Source organism: Aspergillus ambiguus (assembly GCF_047715705.1).
Source record: "Aspergillus ambiguus strain CBS 117.58 unplaced genomic scaffold BDV59scaffold_6, whole genome shotgun sequence".
In the NCBI taxonomy this organism is placed as follows: Eukaryota; Fungi; Ascomycota; class Eurotiomycetes; order Eurotiales; family Aspergillaceae; genus Aspergillus; species Aspergillus ambiguus.
In genome coordinates this window covers 345,772-363,009 of record NW_027395519.1, presented here as the reverse complement: position 1 = coordinate 363,009, position 17,238 = coordinate 345,772, and the positions used below count along the sequence as shown (strand labels likewise).

The 17,238-nt window shown below is 56.6% G+C and overlaps 6 protein-coding genes across 6 annotated transcripts; 3 read left to right on the top strand and 3 right to left on the bottom strand.

Moving 5' to 3' along the window:
• Positions 1-133: 133 nt before the first annotated feature.
• Positions 134-1,886, bottom strand: mdm12 (ERMES complex subunit MDM12). Its single transcript, XM_073687213.1, has one exon. The coding sequence runs from the start codon at positions 1,663-1,665 to the stop codon at positions 394-396; it is 1,272 nt and encodes a 423-aa protein (XP_073550460.1). The 5' UTR covers positions 1,666-1,886; the 3' UTR covers positions 134-393.
• A 5,573-nt stretch (positions 1,887-7,459) lies between these two features.
• BDV59DRAFT_199687 (uncharacterized protein) lies at positions 7,460-7,784 on the top strand (the record flags this gene model as incomplete). Its single annotated transcript, XM_073693399.1, has 2 exons — positions 7,460-7,684; positions 7,734-7,784. 2 exons carry the CDS (start codon positions 7,460-7,462, stop codon positions 7,782-7,784), a joined length of 276 nt encoding a protein of 91 aa, XP_073550459.1.
• A 920-nt stretch (positions 7,785-8,704) lies between these two features.
• On the bottom strand, positions 8,705-9,304 carry BDV59DRAFT_172975 (uncharacterized protein). The gene has a single exon (XM_073688808.1). The coding sequence runs from the start codon at positions 9,145-9,147 to the stop codon at positions 8,890-8,892; it is 258 nt and encodes an 85-aa protein (XP_073550458.1). The 5' UTR covers positions 9,148-9,304; the 3' UTR covers positions 8,705-8,889.
• A 3,775-nt stretch (positions 9,305-13,079) lies between these two features.
• Positions 13,080-13,709, top strand: BDV59DRAFT_143113 (uncharacterized protein). The gene has a single exon (XM_073687212.1). The coding sequence runs from the start codon at positions 13,114-13,116 to the stop codon at positions 13,459-13,461; it is 348 nt and encodes a 115-aa protein (XP_073550457.1). The 5' UTR covers positions 13,080-13,113; the 3' UTR covers positions 13,462-13,709.
• Positions 13,710-14,485: 776 nt separating this feature from the next.
• BDV59DRAFT_143091 (uncharacterized protein) lies at positions 14,486-15,130 on the top strand. The gene has a single exon (XM_073687211.1). It carries the CDS (start codon positions 14,667-14,669, stop codon positions 15,039-15,041), a length of 375 nt encoding a protein of 124 aa, XP_073550456.1. The 5' UTR covers positions 14,486-14,666; the 3' UTR covers positions 15,042-15,130.
• On the bottom strand, positions 14,486-17,111 carry BDV59DRAFT_172972 (senescence-associated domain-containing protein). The gene has a single exon (XM_073688807.1). It carries the CDS (start codon positions 16,712-16,714, stop codon positions 15,221-15,223), a length of 1,494 nt encoding a protein of 497 aa, XP_073550455.1. The 5' UTR covers positions 16,715-17,111; the 3' UTR covers positions 14,486-15,220.
• Positions 17,112-17,238: the final 127 nt, after the last annotated feature.

Below are 17,238 nucleotides of genomic sequence, written 5' to 3'. Positions count from 1 at the left end.
TTATATGCTCAGTCACTCTTCTGATTACTTGCGCACCAGTCAAATCCGGAAGAATACATACTGTACCAAACCCAAACGAGACTCAACAAGTTCCAATCTGTATCCGTACAAGACGTTTACCGAGATTTAGAAATGAGATGGGCTTTCGCTAACTAATCCTGGTCAATAGTTGCCTCCCAAATGGGAAAAGTGTCGCTAAACAGCAAAATTCACATGATCCAAACATCTTCAGATCATCGACGTCATCTCAGTACAGTACTGCGTGGGCTATTCTTCCAGAGGGCGACAAGATATTAACAGAATATTATACAGCCATAAATACAAAGCTCTAGGCCGAGCTGTCGGACATAACAGATCATCCACGCTATTCATCCATCGTAAAGCTCATGAAATCTATATTAAGAAAGTCCAGAAACTGGGAAAGACAAGCTCCTCTTCAAAAATCCGGCGAACCTGGGCGAGAACAAACCGCTCGACCTTGCCGACGTTCTTCAAGACTTGCTTCCCGTCCTCTTTCCGGCCAATTTCGCTTTCAACCCGAATCTCCTGGAGTAGCCCGCCCTGGCGTTTCGGCGACGTCGTGGGATCTGCACCGTTGCGAGGAGGGTCGTCCCGGTCTTTCGATTCCTGCTCGTCCGAGCCGATTAAGGCATCGGCATCTTCAGCCGACAGGAAACAGAAATTGACGCGCTTGCGAATGTATGCAACGATGGCAACGCCATCGAAGGTGACTCCAGTGATGTTCAGTTTCAGCGGAAGACCGACAAAGCTGGGCATCGGGTAGTCCAGAAGAATCTCCGCGGTTAGTGACAGCCGCACGTCTCCTGAATATTTGGCGCGACACAGGACTTGAAAGTCTTCGGGACGACGCTCCCGCATTCGAGGGTATCGGAAAGGATGTCCCGGGTCGGCCGCATCTTCTAGATGTTCGTCTTCGGGGTGGGCACCGCCATCTGCGCTATTTTTATTGGAACCGGATGGATGTGAAGGCAGGGTGCTGGAGGTTGAAGGTCGTGAGGTAGGATTGCTACTGTCGATATCGGCTTCCGGACGATGCTGGTGCGGGCCGGATGCATGACCCCGATTCCCCGCTCCCATATGCGGATCTGTCCAGCCATTCGCAAAAGGCGTGCCGCCAGCGACCGCAGCGAGAGGCGTCTGTGTTCCTGACAGACCGCCGAGAGACATAAGATGGTAGCCTAACGTTGAGGTACCACCGGGGATGCCGGGGGTTCCGGCTCGTGGGAGGAAATGGGGGTTCAGGTGTTCCATTGGGGAGCGGAGCGGCGCGGGGTAGAATCCCTCGTCGAACGGGTCCCGGAGAGGTTGATTGATCGTGAGGTCGTCTCGATAAGGAGGCTCGTTGAGTTCGGAATGTGTCCTATGCCATTGGCTGCCATGTGCGGAGACAAGCTCCTCTGAGATCTCCGAGGTTTCGTCATCTTCGTCTTCCTCGTAGAAGTCGGCGAACGGTTCACAGAAGTCCTTTATCTCAAGATCCGGGGGGATCGTGCCGAAATCGAACGAATGTACCTGGACGGAGCGAATGAACCGCGGAAGGGCCACCTGTTGGAACTTGTCGTGGATGAAGGAACGAATGCGCTCGGCGAGCGCCTCGCCGTCCGGGCCCGAGGTGGCAGTCTTCCAGTCGACCTCGATGGACATCACATATGCGGAAGATCAGGACGGAGTGACGAGGGAGTTTGGTGGTGAGCGGGAAGGCAATGCGATATACTCCGTCACTGGATTGGCCGCGGAGGAACTTGGGCGCCGGCTGGTCACGTGCATCGCAACGACCTCATCAGCTGCATCAAGACTCCAAAATCCCCCCAAACCACGTCTTTCTGGACGTCAGCAGCCCCAGAACTCCTGTCAAAGATGTAGGAGACAATTGTGGGCTCTCAGTCGCCCATCAGAGCGGTTTCTGGCTTGACTCCCCACGCAGAGCGGTATTTACACCGCTTTAGGTTTCCTGACCCAGCAGTCTGGTTCACCAGTGTCTTCCGGCTCCCCTTCGGCCCATAGTAGGGGATTCCACTGTGCTACGGCGCTCTGCGGCGGCCCTTTTCTCGAGCGGTGTGCTCGCCGACTGCCAACTGCGTGGCCCTACAAAGAGACGAGGAGAATGACCGACCATTGCGCCGGTCTCGCATGATGCCCTACTCCTGGCCACGAGAATGCTAAATTCTTCGGTTCCAATCGCATGCTACGACGTTTCCAACACCTTGCTGTGATGAGAGTTACCATTGGTCTCCAGGATGATCTCTCGTTATTCTTGACTGACGAGCAGGCTTGAGGACTCATCCTGTTGTCGTATTTTCCCTTATTTGTCACGCTTTCTTCCATCGCCTTCCCTGATTTGTCTTTATCCCCCATGGCGGTTCCTACCGTGCTCTCCGCATCCTTCCTCTGGCTCACGCCGTGATAACCATCTTGGCGTAGAGGAGAAGCGCCACTTTCGACCTGTTGAGTTCGCAATGCCCGAAGATTCTCCCTCCCGCACCAGCCTGCCATCCACACCGTGGCAATTTCCCCGATCTCCCTCCCAAAATAAAAATCAAAGCATCTTCTTACCTCGTCTCAACCCACTTCCGGATACCCTCCAAGCCAGAGCTACACGTGCGAGTCTCCGTCGCCGCCTTCCCAACACAGTTAAGCCGTGGGCTCTCCCCGTCCCGGGTGGGAATGGGATCCATTACGGAGAACGTGCAACGACCGGCCTTTGCTAACAGAGATCCGTCATTCGCTCTCTAGGCTTGCCGGATGTTCGTTGGCTCTCGCCAGCCCGGATCGCCACCTCGCAAGCTGTGTCTGTGCCGCTGCCTCTTTGTCTGATTTGATGGCCCCAATCAGGTGATGAGACTCGTCTGCGGTGCTAATGCACCCGCAAATGTATGGTACGAATCACGTCAGTTCAGGACCCTACTAACTTTTTCTCCCTTGATTTTTTTTTATTACCCTTTCCCTCCCCTTGTCTTTTGTGTTGTCCTCCTCCTAGGGTTGTATAAGCGACTGGCACGCACACACTAGAGGTAAATGCGATAACGCGATCAGCGTCCGGAAATGAAGCGGTTAGCGCCAGCGTTCCCCCGGAGGCTGGCAGCCCGTCATCCTCGGCGAGTCAGGCAGCCTGCACGTCTACCTCCGTGGGGTCTGAATTCCTGTCGTGGTAGCGAGCATGTCTCGTCAGTAGTGTTCTTTGGTGGCTTTCTGGGAGTAAATGCTGCCTCTTTGGTTGCTTGGTTCTACTCATTGACTCGGTAGAATGCCAGCGCATGGCGGCGCGTCGGGCGTCGGCATTCGCTTAACCCACATGGATGTAACTGTTTCTACGTCGATATGAGGTAGCTATTATAGTGAGCCAGCCTCAGACGCTGTGCAACCTACCTAGCAGGCTTCTGCCTGTTCGAAAGTTCGGACAAATCCGAACACCACGTTGGGTCTGCGCGCGGACTACAAGCAGGGCGTGGGGGAAAGAAAACAACAGCTGTTAAAATAAGGATTGTAGATAGTAATCAACCAGCCAACTAATCTCACAAAACGCTTGACAGAATGCAGCACGAGCCAAGGGACGGAAAAGCGTCGCCGAAACGATCTTTCGGGCCTGGTTCGATTGGAGGGTTGGGTTCATGAGACAAGTACAGGAAAAGCGCAATACACAAGCAACCACACAGCACGACAATGCATATGCTATAGGAGGGAGGGAGCAGCAGCAGGCCAAAATAGAAAAAGGGAAAAGATTGTATGATGTTCTCTCTGTTCCGTAGAAGCCCTGACCACCTCAATTAAAACGTCACTCGGGAGGATCGAAACAGCCGAGATCCAGTGCGAACGACCGGGCAAAATTCCACCAGAACACTCACGCGCTCCCGATTGACGTCGATTTGGCTCTGCTCGCCCACATCGTACGGCGAACAAACACCGCTCAATCAGGACCGACGGCACTGCGGTTTGCGTCGTGTCAGTAAAAGAAAAAGAGAAGATCGCTTTGTCTTCCATCCGAGGTGGAGCTCGCGCCCAGCCGTGTGTCCACTCACTGACCTGGACTCCATATCTAGCCACCATGCAATGGACAGTTGTAGCCCTCCCGTCGGCGAACCTGCTGTCGCACCCCGGTGCAGGATGTGCCTCGTTTTGCGCAGTAGACGACATCTCCCTCCGGGTGGGTGCAGCCGCAGTCGTATTTGTAGAAATACTGCGAACACATGATGACAATCTGGTGCCCCGCAGAGATCACAGAAAAGACCAGCAACGGGCAAGCCGGTGCGACAAGGCAGAGGGGAATTTCTTCCAAGGTACAAGAGTTCAAAGAGGATCAGATGTATGGACTGTTTGGGAGGCGGCGGAGCGAGTCAAGGAGAGGAGAGAGGGTTGCGATGATAATGATGTTCTGAGGATGTTCAACGGGTTCAGCGAGGCCTTTAAATAAGACAATCTCGGCCCTGGGTAACATCCAAGGTGATAGAAAAATCGCTGCGGATGACTGTGCCGCAACAAAACCGCCATCTACATAAAATAACAGACGGGCAACCAGACAGGGGCCAGGTGGGCACGAAAATAGTTAACGTAAAAATGGGGATTGACAGGAAACAACGGGAAGGAAGAAGAAGGTTAGTCAGGGAATGAGCTAGCTACACATGCAGTCATCTCCTTTTTTCGCCTTCTCCAAGCCCTCCTTCACAGGCGTCGGCATATAGAATTGCGCCCTCGGAGTTGGTGACCGGGTCTACAATGCGGGCAAAGGCGAGACGTCCCAACACATTACCCGGGGAGCACATTGAACGGCCGTGCCATCCTCAGAACTACTGCGTTTGACCTCCCCTACACAGGACCGGATTGGCGGTGTTGCGGATCATCTGTAAGGGTGGCGTCCGTCCGAGGCGATTCTAGATGGTGATATCTTTACCCAGTGCAGTAAGTCGGGCGTGATGTTGAGCAATGAATGTCACTGGGTGAAAGTCCTCTGCCTCCAACAACACCCCCCCGGGGGGTTCGTTATAGCATTAGACTTCCGCAGATGCATCACGGGAAGCCTTGACATCATGCTGAAGACACTGCGGCAGGATAGAACGAGACTCCGACCCGGTCACATCTGCAGGTGAAAGGGCAAGACGAAATCCGCGTTATCAAATCAGTTCTCGCCGCCGACCAACAGTGTTCACACCGTTCGGAGGTCATGCCGCAACCAGACACTGTCTAAATTGCGCATCTGACAAATGTCACGCAGCCGGGAAGAAAATCCCCTGGCCTCCCCATAATTCACGACTTTCGATTTTCCCTTGAGTCGCAGCCGTCTCGCTATCATGCGCACCCTAAAGCACTCCCGTTGGGTAGGGAGGAACAAGGGTGTTACCGAGCAACCCAATGTGATTGCATGACGGCAGCGGCATCAAAGCCCGGGCCCTACACAAGGCATTTTTCCCCTTCTCTCTCTCTCCCTCGCATCCGCATTCTGGGCAGCTTCTGGAGCAGGGGTTCCCAGTGCGGACTGGAAAAACGGGCGGTGCCGCAGCTTCCGCGCACATCGTCTTCCCACACCCGCAAGAATCAGCCAAGACATCAAGTCCACCCCAGTGACGACTTCGCACCGCAAAGTCAGGGCATTAATCTGCAGGAACCGCACCGCCATCACAAAGGCGACTTGACGGCACGGCGGAGCCGACCAACATGCGGGGCGAGCGACCTTGACGCAGTTGGTGACGGCTGCAAGTCTGATGCCACTTCTGTTGTTCCGCCTTGGGAAGATTCGGATCTCATTAGTTCCCACTTTCTGCAAGGACACTCCTCTGCAGCCGGCAATACGTGAGCCCGCAGCTAGCATTCATCATGTGCCTGCAATGAGCTCAGACTATAATGCCTTGTGAGAGCCCCATCGGGCGGCGTTGTTGGTGTGATACTGGCCACATTCAGCCCTGACAGTCGGCTAACTTAGTGCTCAACCGAGAGGAGAAATCTGCGCCTATCAATTTCCCGGCCCTCTTCAGAATCCGCCAGACTGGCGGGGGGGGCAGTGGTACCATGGACAAAATTCGCCTGAAGGGAGCGTAGCCAGACGGAAGTGGGCACGGCACTTGCGGCGCTCCCAGATGAGGAGACGACAAAAATCCTATGGCTACGAGGACCCCTCATCGGTTCTTCAGCCGCTGGACATTCGCGCCACAGGCAGGAGGGTCGAGCGATACGGCGCGAAGACTGGGGGCGCTAAAGCCGCCCAAATTCATAGGCCGAAGGGAAGAATAGATCCTCGACTTAGCCGCCGTGGGGGGCTTGGGAGCGATCGACGTAGGCCGGAGAGAGGCAGCAGCGAGACCACCATCTGGAGGCTCAAGGGAAGCGATGAACCGAGGGGACGACGAGGCGGAGGACAGTTATGATTGTCGACGATGTTTGTCTGATGTGGACGCGCACGTGACCGGGGGTTCTGGGCGGCCAGTTACCAGTTGCGCGCTCGCTCTTTCGTTTCTTCTTCCTCAGACGGGACAGAGTCGACAGCCAGACACGACAGACGAAGGCTTGACGAGTTGTACCTCAGGGCGAGAGACTCCACTCCGGAATTCTACAGCCAGATTAAAGGCCCGGGTCCACCCGTCTCTACCCAGACAACGGGCTGCATCCTTCCACTACGATGAACACCCCCTCAACCACAGAGCTCTCCCTTACGTCCGGGGGCCTCGACGGGTTCTAGAAGTCGAAGGTTCCAGGGACACCCACATTCGGCACTGATAATGCCGCCAAGCGGACCAGCATGTCTGACGAGGTCATGCGGAACGCCAATGTCTAAGAAAGAATGTGCGCCGAGACCCCTCCACCGGCCAGGTACATCCATCCCACGGTGACCTGGACCGGGCTGGACATGCTTGCTTCCTGGCTGCTGATCACCCGAGGCTGAAGCTCGGGTCGCGTCGGGGGCCCCAGAGATTGCTTGTGCGCTCGTCACGATGGCCCTCTTGCGCAACCGGTCCCGCGGGGGGTAAGGATCAGAGTTGCTTGGCGAGCTGCAGAGATGATCTATCCTCTGTCCGCGGCGGGCTCGGGTATTACCAAATTTTCCTCACGATAAGCACCGGGAAGGGAAAGGGGGGGATCTTCCAATAATGACGTCCTAGGCCCCGCCGGGGATGCGTGGGAATGTTCCAACATGTGAAGTCCAGCGTGTCTGCGCTACGCACATTGGACGCCTATCTTTCTCTCCACTATCTTGTGCATCGGGTCTGGATACGTTGATCGACATCCTTCCCGGATTCATCCATGAACCCCTCCCTCCGGGGGGATGTCTTCACATGTATAAATAGGCCGCCGAATCTCGTCTTCGTCTGATCGATTGACTACAAGATTCTACAACCCCAAGACTCTACCAAGACTCTACAACAAAAAAAAAAAAAACACCGAGCAACCGATCCTAAGTCTCCTGGACCTCCATCTCTATCTCTGCCTCCATCTCCATCCATAACCAGTCAACATGTACTCCTCCACTCCCACCAACAAGTTCCTTGTCCTGGCCCCCATCCAGTCGGGCCCTCGCTCCATTGACATCGACATGGACACGCCACCCCAATTCGCCCCGAAACAAGCCGCCGCCTCAATCCGGGACCGCTCCGCCAGCCAGTCGTCTACGGCCACGCAGACCGTCCTTAACGACGCCGTGCCGTCGCTCCCAAACAGCTTCCTCTATCTCGGACACGACGTTAGCGCGCAGAACTAAGCCGACAGCCGGGAGCCAGGAGCCATGACAGTTGAATCGCGCTGGCACGATTCCACCCCCGTCCATTCCTCTGGCTCGCTAAGCAGCAGTCACGACTACCTTACCTTCATGTTGTCTGTCTTACGGAACGGGTTCTCGGGCAAATTGACTTCACCTTACACCATTCGTACTCTTTCGTTGTTTTCTTTTTGTTCCGAACGTCTTTGATTACGCCGTGCGGTGCACCACATGATACCTAGCCCTTCGATCAAGCAGGGGGAGGGGGGCGTTTCCCGACGAGAAAAAAGAAATAAAATAGGAAAAATAAAAAAAAAATTAGGGGGAAAGAGGACCCCGGTGTTTTGTGTTTTGTGTTTAGTTGATAGTCGCTTCGCCAAGCCTTATGCAATCTGATAAACTGCAGCTTATGTAGCACAGCCAAGCTCCGATAATGAAGATCACCCCGAGGCTGAGTATGATGAAGAGCCTGTAGCCTGTAGCATGTCTGGATGCGTCCACGCTCCCGTCCACCGCAGCATCAAACCTTCCCCACATAGGTACATACATACATCCTTCTTTACTGCGTAAGATACTATCAAGCGTCATCCCCGTTCCCACCCGCATTCCAAGCCAAAAGATAGACAACTCAAACTCAAACCATCGAGTATGGACATTCTTGCAGCCTCTCGGCGTTGTACCGTCCTACCTACGCCATACATGCAAGCGTGCATGCACCTCTCCCTCCCTCCCTCCCTCCCTGCCGACTGACTGACTGACTGACTGTTCCGTACGTCCACGCTCTCTATCCATTCCGCCGAGATGTAACCAGCCCCTGAGATCTTGGCCCAAGCGGAAGGTCATGTGGTGCGGTGCACATATGGTTGCTTTTAGCTCGAGCCCGTTGGGATTGAGTTCGGGGTGGGGGGATCTGCCTACCCAATCTGTACCTAACCTAGGGCTATCTATCTATCTGTCGGCCTCTACCAAAGGTATAGTAACTACCTCATATCTATATAGGTACCTAGTATACAGCCCAGTCTCATCTTATATCAAATTCCCCTACTCATATGCCAACACAATTCCTAACCCCTCCGTCGCCATCATAGCTCCATACTGCGTAGAAGGGGCGCCCCAGAACATCCCTGGCCGATCCTCTTGGCCGGAATCTTGGCTTACACCGGGGAACACAAGCCCATCCGCCCAGCGACTCATCCCTTCCCGGGAGGGTACCTAACGGCGTCGACTCCGCCTCCTTCGTTGCCTCTTGGCCCTGTACGGCGATCATCCGCAAGGCTTGGCCTACAGGATGAAGAATGTATGTGCGTCACACGGATACGTAGGGTGCTGATAGTACGACGTACAGTACAGATATCTTGATTCACTCCACGGACGATGGAACACCACCCGGACGGAGACCAGAGTAATGCACAAGACAAGGAATCCCGTCCACCCGTCACGAAAAACATTACCGATAACCCCCTGGGAGAATGATGGACATCAATTTACAATCCGAGGATATAATGACAGGAATGGAAACGAAATTTGAACAAAGGAAATAAATTTATTCTCGACAAAGGAAATATAAAACGAAAATAAAAAAAAAATAAATAAAAAAAAGGGTGGGAAAAAAAAATCGAATGCTCAATATGAATATGTATGCGAGAACAAACGGTTGCGGGTGCTAATAGGACAAACCGAAAGCTGCAAGCAACGGAAGGGGACGAAAGCTGCTGGGTATCACGGGGTATCCAAATGACCTCTCTGCTCTTTCAAGATGCGAAAACACAGAGCCTAGTGGGCTCGGATCCTCCTTCAGAGTAAACGCTACAAATCGAAGTGGAGTTCGGTCCTTCCATCTGCTTCCGGGATGTCCACGAACCGCGGAGGACCATGGACAGTGCCGCACGTCGACGGTCCAAAGGCCATCGAGGTCAGTCGGACCGGCCTTATATTCAGTTCCCGAAAACAAAAGGGGGGTTTCATCGGCCAGGCGCATTCGGTCGAAGAACATGGGTGAAATGAAGAAAAGGTGTATAAGAGAAGATTTAGGGTTGCAAGGTCCACGTCTACCGATCGTCCCCAGCACGGGACTTGGCCCGCCGCCGGAAGAAGTCCATCACTTTTCGGGCTGCCCCAGAACTTCCAGAGTGATGCGCCAGGTCGCGCTCGTATTCGTACGCGTCCGCGAATTTCCGGTGATTCTTCTGGAGAACGCCAGCTCCGCGGGCTGACCGGCCGGCCTGGACCGACTGCCGAGGTGCGCTATCGTACGGGCGATTGTATTCATCGTAGTAGCTGGGAGTTGAGTGGTTGGCGGGCTGGTTGCGGTAGTAGGGTCCATTCTCGTTCGGGTACACTTGCTCCGCCGAGACACTGCTATACGAAGTCTGCTGGTAGGTGTCTGGCTGGGTTCCATGCAAGACCGCAAACTGCTGGTCAATCCGAGTCTGGTAGTTGTCGGGTTCGTCGGTGGTGTGCACCTCGTCCGACGGAGCCCCTTCGGGCGCCATACCCATTGCATCCTGTGTTCCGTAACTGGTGGCGCGCGCACGTGGCCGGATTGCTCCAGTAGACGGCCTTTGCTGCACTCGGGGGTCCACGGTGCGGTCCGCCTGCGACTCTTCGTCCGGTGTTTGCGAACGGCTAGACGAGGCCAGACCCTTCAGGGAGAACGACGCGGGGAGCAGAGAGAACCGGCGAGGACGACCCTCAGTTCCGGTTTCGCTCATCTTTCGGTTGTATCCGTACTGCATCGACCGTCTCGAGTCCACGGACATCCTCGTATCATCTCCGCCGTAAGGCTCCTTCATGCTCGTGGGAGGATAACGCTTGCTAGCCCTTGGACGAGCCGCATTGGCCTGGCCTCCGCGGCCACCAAAGATGGAGCCGGACCGTCCAAACAACTTCTCGCCGATGCTGGACACCGTGTTGGACCTCTTGTGGCCCTTGGGCGGCTCCTGCCGGGGTGTCGTATTGAACTTGGACGGGAGGTTCTGCGCGCTCGGGCGACCCGGCGCCGACTGGGAGGGGTCCTGGGGGATCGGGGGCGAGATCACATACTGCTTGCTCTTCGGCTGAGCTAGGCGACCCTGCGCGTTGGTTGCTGCAACAGTCGGTGCCACAGGCTGTCCATAGGAACCTCGGGACGGCAGACGGCCAGCGTTGAAGGAAGCCATGGAGCCGCCGGTGGTGGGTCGCGCGTTGCTCGTGGGAGGCATTGTCGTAGTACCGGTGAGTGCGTTGTTGTCCGAAGTTGAGCGAGGCAAGTGGCCTGCTGTCGTGGCGGGCGGTGCTTTGGGATCGCTACGCTCGGCAGCTGATGCCCGCGGGGCGTCCGGAGGCACCATGCTAGCCGGCTGACCGCTCCCATCTCTTGTATGGGATCTCGTAGAGGGAGCAGAGTCGGACGGGCCAGTTGGAGCGGCATGGCTAGAGTCCCTCGTGGACGACTCACCCCTCGCTGTCTGCGACTGGGGCGCCACATATTCCACCTGAACAGTCCGTCTCTTAGTATCGCGGGAAGATTTGGGCGATTGGTCCTGAGAGATATCCCCGGAGTGGTGGACGAGTCCACCCACGGAGGGGATTGTACTTTGGTACGCCTTGGGGGGTTCTCTGACGGACGCACTCCGCGCCAGCGAGGGGGCTTCCTTTTGGCGCTCGCTCGGAACTGTGGCGGCGACGATGTCGGCCACCTTGGTCGTGCTGCTGGTGACATGGGAGACCACATGGGAGTACTCGCTGAGCCAACTGTGCCGGGCAACCTCGAAGAGATCCGCTCGTTTGCGCGGATCCGGGACCAATATCCGTCTCAGGAGATCGCGGGCGTGAGGGGTGACATATTCGGGGAAAGTGAGCGGGGTGGTGACGATGTACTTGTAGAGCAGGTTGATATTATCCCCATCCGGATTTGCTGGATCATCATCGAAAGGAAGATAGCCGGCGAGCATGGCGTACTACATGAATGGACTCGGTTAGCGGAGCCAAGGCAGGATACTTGGATGCAGTACTCACGAGGATAACGCCGCAGCTCCATACATCGACTTTACGTCCGGTGTACAACGAATCGCTCACGACCAACTCCGGCGCGGCGTAGCAGGGGCTTCCGCAGCTGGTCTGCATCAGATCCCCGCGCCGCACTCCCTTGGAATTCTGCTTGTCAAGCCGCATCCGCTTGACAAACTCCTTGTTCGTGAGGTTGTATTCGATCTCCTCACTCAGCTCATCGGTGGGGTCGAAGATATTGGCGAAACCGAAGTCGGTGATGATGATGTTGCGATTGCGGTCTAGCAGGAGGTTCTCCAGCTTGAGATCCCGATGGACGATGCCTTTCTTATGCAGGTAGCCAACCCCCGAGACCAGCTGGGCGAACAGGCGCCGGGCACTGTTGTCCTTCAGATACCGGTTGTTCAGGATGTAATCGAAGAGCTCGCCGCCGGACGCGTACTCCATGATGATCCCGATATGGCGATCCGTCTCCACCATTTCATGAAGCCGGACAATGTTGGGGTGGGAAAGGTCGCGCAGGATGGAGATCTCGCGGTAGATCTTGGGCAGACGGGTCGGATTCGACCCGAGAGACTCCCTCCGAATCAGCTTGATGGCGACTTCGATGGTGCCATCCTTCTTCCAGCCGAGCTTGACCTTGCCGAATTCTCCCTCCCCCACGGTTTGACCGAGGATGTACTGTCCGAAGGTGGTCTCCTTGCGCTTGACGGTGTTCTCGGTGTAGTCGTGTCGGCTTCGCAGTCCACCGCGACCGCCGTCGTCGACGCCCTCGCTGCCGACCAAGCCCAAGCCCGGGGTGGGGGCGCCCTCCGTCGAGGGGGACGTGCCCCCGGCCTGTCGGACGTGCTCTCGCTCGATATCGACGGACGGATCGCTGACCAACACCTGGTTGATCACAGTGCTCGACTCCTTGACCAGAGTGCCGGAGCCGGGAACGGCCTCCATGGCATTCTCCGGACGACGCGGGGAGGCGGAGGCTGCTGGCGCTCGAGGATCGGGGGCGACGGCCCTGGATGGATCTTCGGCAGATTTGGCAGCGTGTCGTCGGGACCTTGACTCGTCTCCTTTCCGCTCGCGATCCCCTCTGTTCTTTCCATGGCGGGACACCTTCTCGGCGGAGCTGTGGTGGCTGCGGTGATTGGAGGACGTTCGGGGAGGGGGGATGGGTGGGGAACCCAGGAGGTCGGGGTAAATGGGAGAGCGGCTGTTCTGTTGGGCCGACGAGGGCGCCGCGGAGGTCAGAGCCGGGGATGCATGGGTCGTGCGCGGCAGGGACGGCGATTGGGGGTCGCTCATAGCCGAAGAAGCTGTCAGGACGGGCGGGGGCGACAGAAAAGGGCTGCAGCGGAGGAAGTCAGCGCATTGTCAGTGTCAGGGCGCGGGGAGGGGGGCGGCGTGGCGATAGTCGTCGGAGAAGTATTGGAATGCGACAGGTCGGGCGCGAGTCGCGAGTGATGCGAGGGGATAGAGGAAGACCTACGTTCAATCGAGAAAGGACTGCCGCGTTACAGTCCGAGACCCGTCAGCCTCTTCAGGCACGCGTGGATGAGCGAGCGAGGAGGGCGATCACTTCGAGCTGGGTGACCAATTGCGATCGGCGCAGCGAATTTCGACAAGTCGAAGCGACGGTCTTTTTTTGGATATTTGGTTCGTTCCTTTTTGGAAGTTTTATTTTGATTTTTTTTTTTCCTGTCCGGACAAACGATGGATGGGCGACAGAGTGGATGGTTGATCGGGCAGCTCCGGTCTCGTCTTCACATTCGGTTTGTTGATGGTCGGAGGCAGAGCGAGTAGCTTGGGCCCGATAAGGGGCGGCGGTGTTGCGTTTGTCCGGGAGGAAAGGACGACAACAACAACAAACACAGTGAGTCGGGGTATCCAGACACCCGGTCGAGGAGAATGGAAGAGAAGGATGGAATCGGAGGGAGAAAGAAGGAATCCCACGGGCTGGAGGAGAGTCGAGTGGTCGACGGAGGCGCGAAAAGGAGGCAGTCGGTCGGTGGCAGGAGTTGATCCTGTCTCCGTCACGGGGTTCTCCTGACACGGTGGAGGACGAAGGAAAGAAAGAAAGACGGAAAGACAGAAAGAAGAGGAAAAGGGCGAAGGTCTGCACTGCAGAAAGAAAGACTCTCGTCCGGACACTCCGCTACCCAGATAGGTAATGGAGAGGGGATGACGGGTCGAAGGAATGTGAAGACGCAGAAGCGACGCGGGCGGGAAGAAGAAGCAGGAGGAGCAGCAGCAGCAGCCTCGGGAGACGCGAGGGCCTTTACCCACAGCGGATCCTGAACTGGGAGGGATTGTCACCTCTAGAGGGGAGGCATCGTACTTGATGGAGGATTAGATTATTCCTTAATTTGAGGGGGTGAGTTGCCGAGTTGATTGAGGTGAGAGTAGAGAAGAGGAGGAGAGGAGAGAAAGTAGAAGAGTTGTGGATGGAGCGAGAGAGAGAGCGAGAGAGATGAGGGGACGGACAGGGGTGGGCGCGAGGGAGACGACCACCACCGAGGACGAGGAGCGAAGAGGAATCGATGAAGAAGGAAGGGGGATCAAGCGAGGAAGAGGATAATAATCCGTTCTGGATGCAATCAATCGAAATCTCTCCTGGTATACGGGATACGGGAGGGCGGGATGTACTTCTAGCGATTGAGGGAGCTGAAGGTATACACAGTGTACAGTCGTTCCACTAACTCGACCATCCTTACTACATTACTATACCTACGACCTCGATTCTACCGACAGAATAATTTCTATGGGAAAGTTCCATGTACCCTACAGACCAAGTCGGATCTCCATCCCAGCGGATCGTCATGAAGCGCCAGCATCCTCGTCGAATTAGGAGAATACCCAAGTCATCTACAGAATCCAATCTACCTTGAAACACCATCTCCCCCCCAACCACGGTAGGGGTCTCCGTCCCAGGGTTCTTCTCCCCACCCTCCTCCATCGCTCGAAGCCTAAATCCATCCCTGGATCTATGCATCAGATGGATCTCCCGATCTTATCACGCCGCATTCCAGTGTCCATTCCGTCCCCGGATATTGGAACTCTATCCTCGTCTGTCTATCCAGAGTCGCAATCCAGTGCCCCGATTCTCCCGAGCACCTCCCCGCCCCAGGAACCAAATATATCACCTCCTCGCAGCCTGCTCATCCTTCAACTCCGTCAGGACGAAGATATATCCCTCTCGAACAATTCCCTCCGCGGCACTATCGGTTCAATTCCCCCTTACTGGCCCTCATCTTCCATGTTTCCTCTCCGACGCGCCTCCCAAATTAGCTCTCCTCGTATAGATGGCCGCCAAGCCGACTCCAAGGAGCATCATCAGCCTAGCTCCAAACAACCCTCATAGTCCAAAACTACAAACAATAAACTACCAACGACGCAGTATATCTGTCAAATCACGCAATAATCATAACGATCCCGATTAATACTCAATCAAATCTATAAACCGCCAAAACCAGAATCAATCCCACGCGCCGGAAACCCAACCATCCATTCCCGCCAGCCACCAAAGCCCTAAACCCAACATCAACGCTTCCCCCGAGGCATCGTCCCTCCCAGCGACGTCGTGTTGGGAGCCCCATACGCCGGCGGGGGCGTCGGCGTAGGAGATGGCCGTCGCAGCACCCCATCCCCGCCATTCGGATACCCAGGGGTCGACCCCGTCGGCGCCGGCGGGGGGGAAGGCGCGGAACCCGCGTCGACAACGACCTGCTTGCCATCCTTCATCCGGCCGACCACCATGCCCTTCGCCACCGACTTGAGGACCGCCTTGCGGCTGACGCCCGACGCATCAATATACACCAGCCCGACGTTCGTGACGCCGCCGGTCACTCCGGAGGCCACCGCGCCGGCCTCCGCGCCGTAGCGATGTCCGATCATCGTGCTGGCCGCCGCCGACCCGGTGGTCAGCACGTTCCGGGCGCCCTGCTCGATGCCATCGGCCAGGGTCGAGAAGGCGATCATGGATTTGTTCAGGATGCCCGGCTTGGAGGACGCCGCGTCGGGGCTGCGGCTTTTCCCCTTATCCTTGCGCGCCAGCGACGCCCCGAAGTTCTGCGCATACCGTCCCACCTGGCCCACCGTGCGCGACGACACCCCGGCCGCGCCCTGCGAGAACGTCCCGACCTTCCGCACCCGCGCGTGAGTCGCCTCCGAGAACGTCATCGGCTTCGGGTTGGGCTTCGTCTTGCGGGTGAAGCTGTCCGCCCCGCTGGCCATCGCGTTGGCGAGGTACGTCGACCCCGTGACGATCAGCCGCGACGCCGTCGCCGACGTCTGCACCAGCGTCGAGGTCTTGTACGCCGGGTGTCGCGAGGTCTCGAGGTATTCCCCCGACACGTTGCTGACGCTGACTTGGTTCCCTTCGCCTTCGCCCGGGAGTTGCACTTCCACGGGTCGCTTCGACCCGGGCTTGACGCCCGGCCCTTCGACCACGTCGTACCCTTCCATCTCGCCCACGACGCTTCCGTTTTCCTCGTCGATGAGCACGATGCGGCCATGCGGGTCCTTCCGGTCGGCGGCGGCTCCGGAAGAAGACACATAGCCTTCCCCGGGGGCGAAGTCGGCCGGGTTGTAGGCCGCCGGGTTGTCGGGCACGGAGGCCCGCTCGAGGAACGCCGTGCATTGGGCGAGGATGGTTTCGAACGTGTCGATGTCCTCTTGGCTCACCTTGTCGGGGCCGCTTCCGACGGGCGGGAATTGAATGCGGATGAAGGCGCCGGCATCAGGGCCGAGATCCCACCGAGGGATCAGGTAGCTATTGGGAGGTTGATGGTAGATCTGCGTGGTCGCCGGGAGCGCCATGTCCAGTTCCGGCGGGAGATGCAGGTGCAGGTAGAAGTCTTCCTCTGCCGGGGCATCCTGGCCGGGAGGGGCGGACGCTGTTGTCGGCACCATCAGGAGAGATAGGGTCTGGGGTCCCGAGGGGGTGAGCTCGGATTCTTCGCCATTTTGGATATGGAACGCAAGGATGTTGTTGACACTGAAAAGCAGGCGAGGGTCGTGGACCGTGGACGACATGACCGTGAGGATGTTCGCAAGGAGGGAGCTATCGCCCAAAGCGGGGATAAAGATTGCGGGGGAACAGCACTAAGCTGTAGGACAGCGACAAGAAGGAGGTTGTCAAGCTTCGATAGTCGTCTTAAGAGGTCGGATGGGTTGAAGTAGGAGAGTGCAGAGGAGAAGAAGACAGAGTTGAAAGTGTCGTGGAGTAGGGAGTTGACTGACAATCGAGACAGTAATATATGCCGGTCGTAACAGGCAAAAGTCTTGGAGTCTTGGGGGTTGCGTCCACCCGCGAATCACAGCGAGCGACACTTGCCTCTTCGGGCTTGGTGGGGTACTGCGCCACATATCCCTAGCACCGCCACCGTCCCACCGCAGATGTGGCTTGAACATAGCGTGTTTTCGTTTCATGTGAAAACAATGAGGTCATCGGAATCTCGCCCCTCTCTCTTTCTCTCTCTCTCTATCAGACATCCTATCGAGAAGCTCTGCGGCTCTACGGCGTACGTCAGTGCAGCTATTTTCGTCTCAGCCCTTCC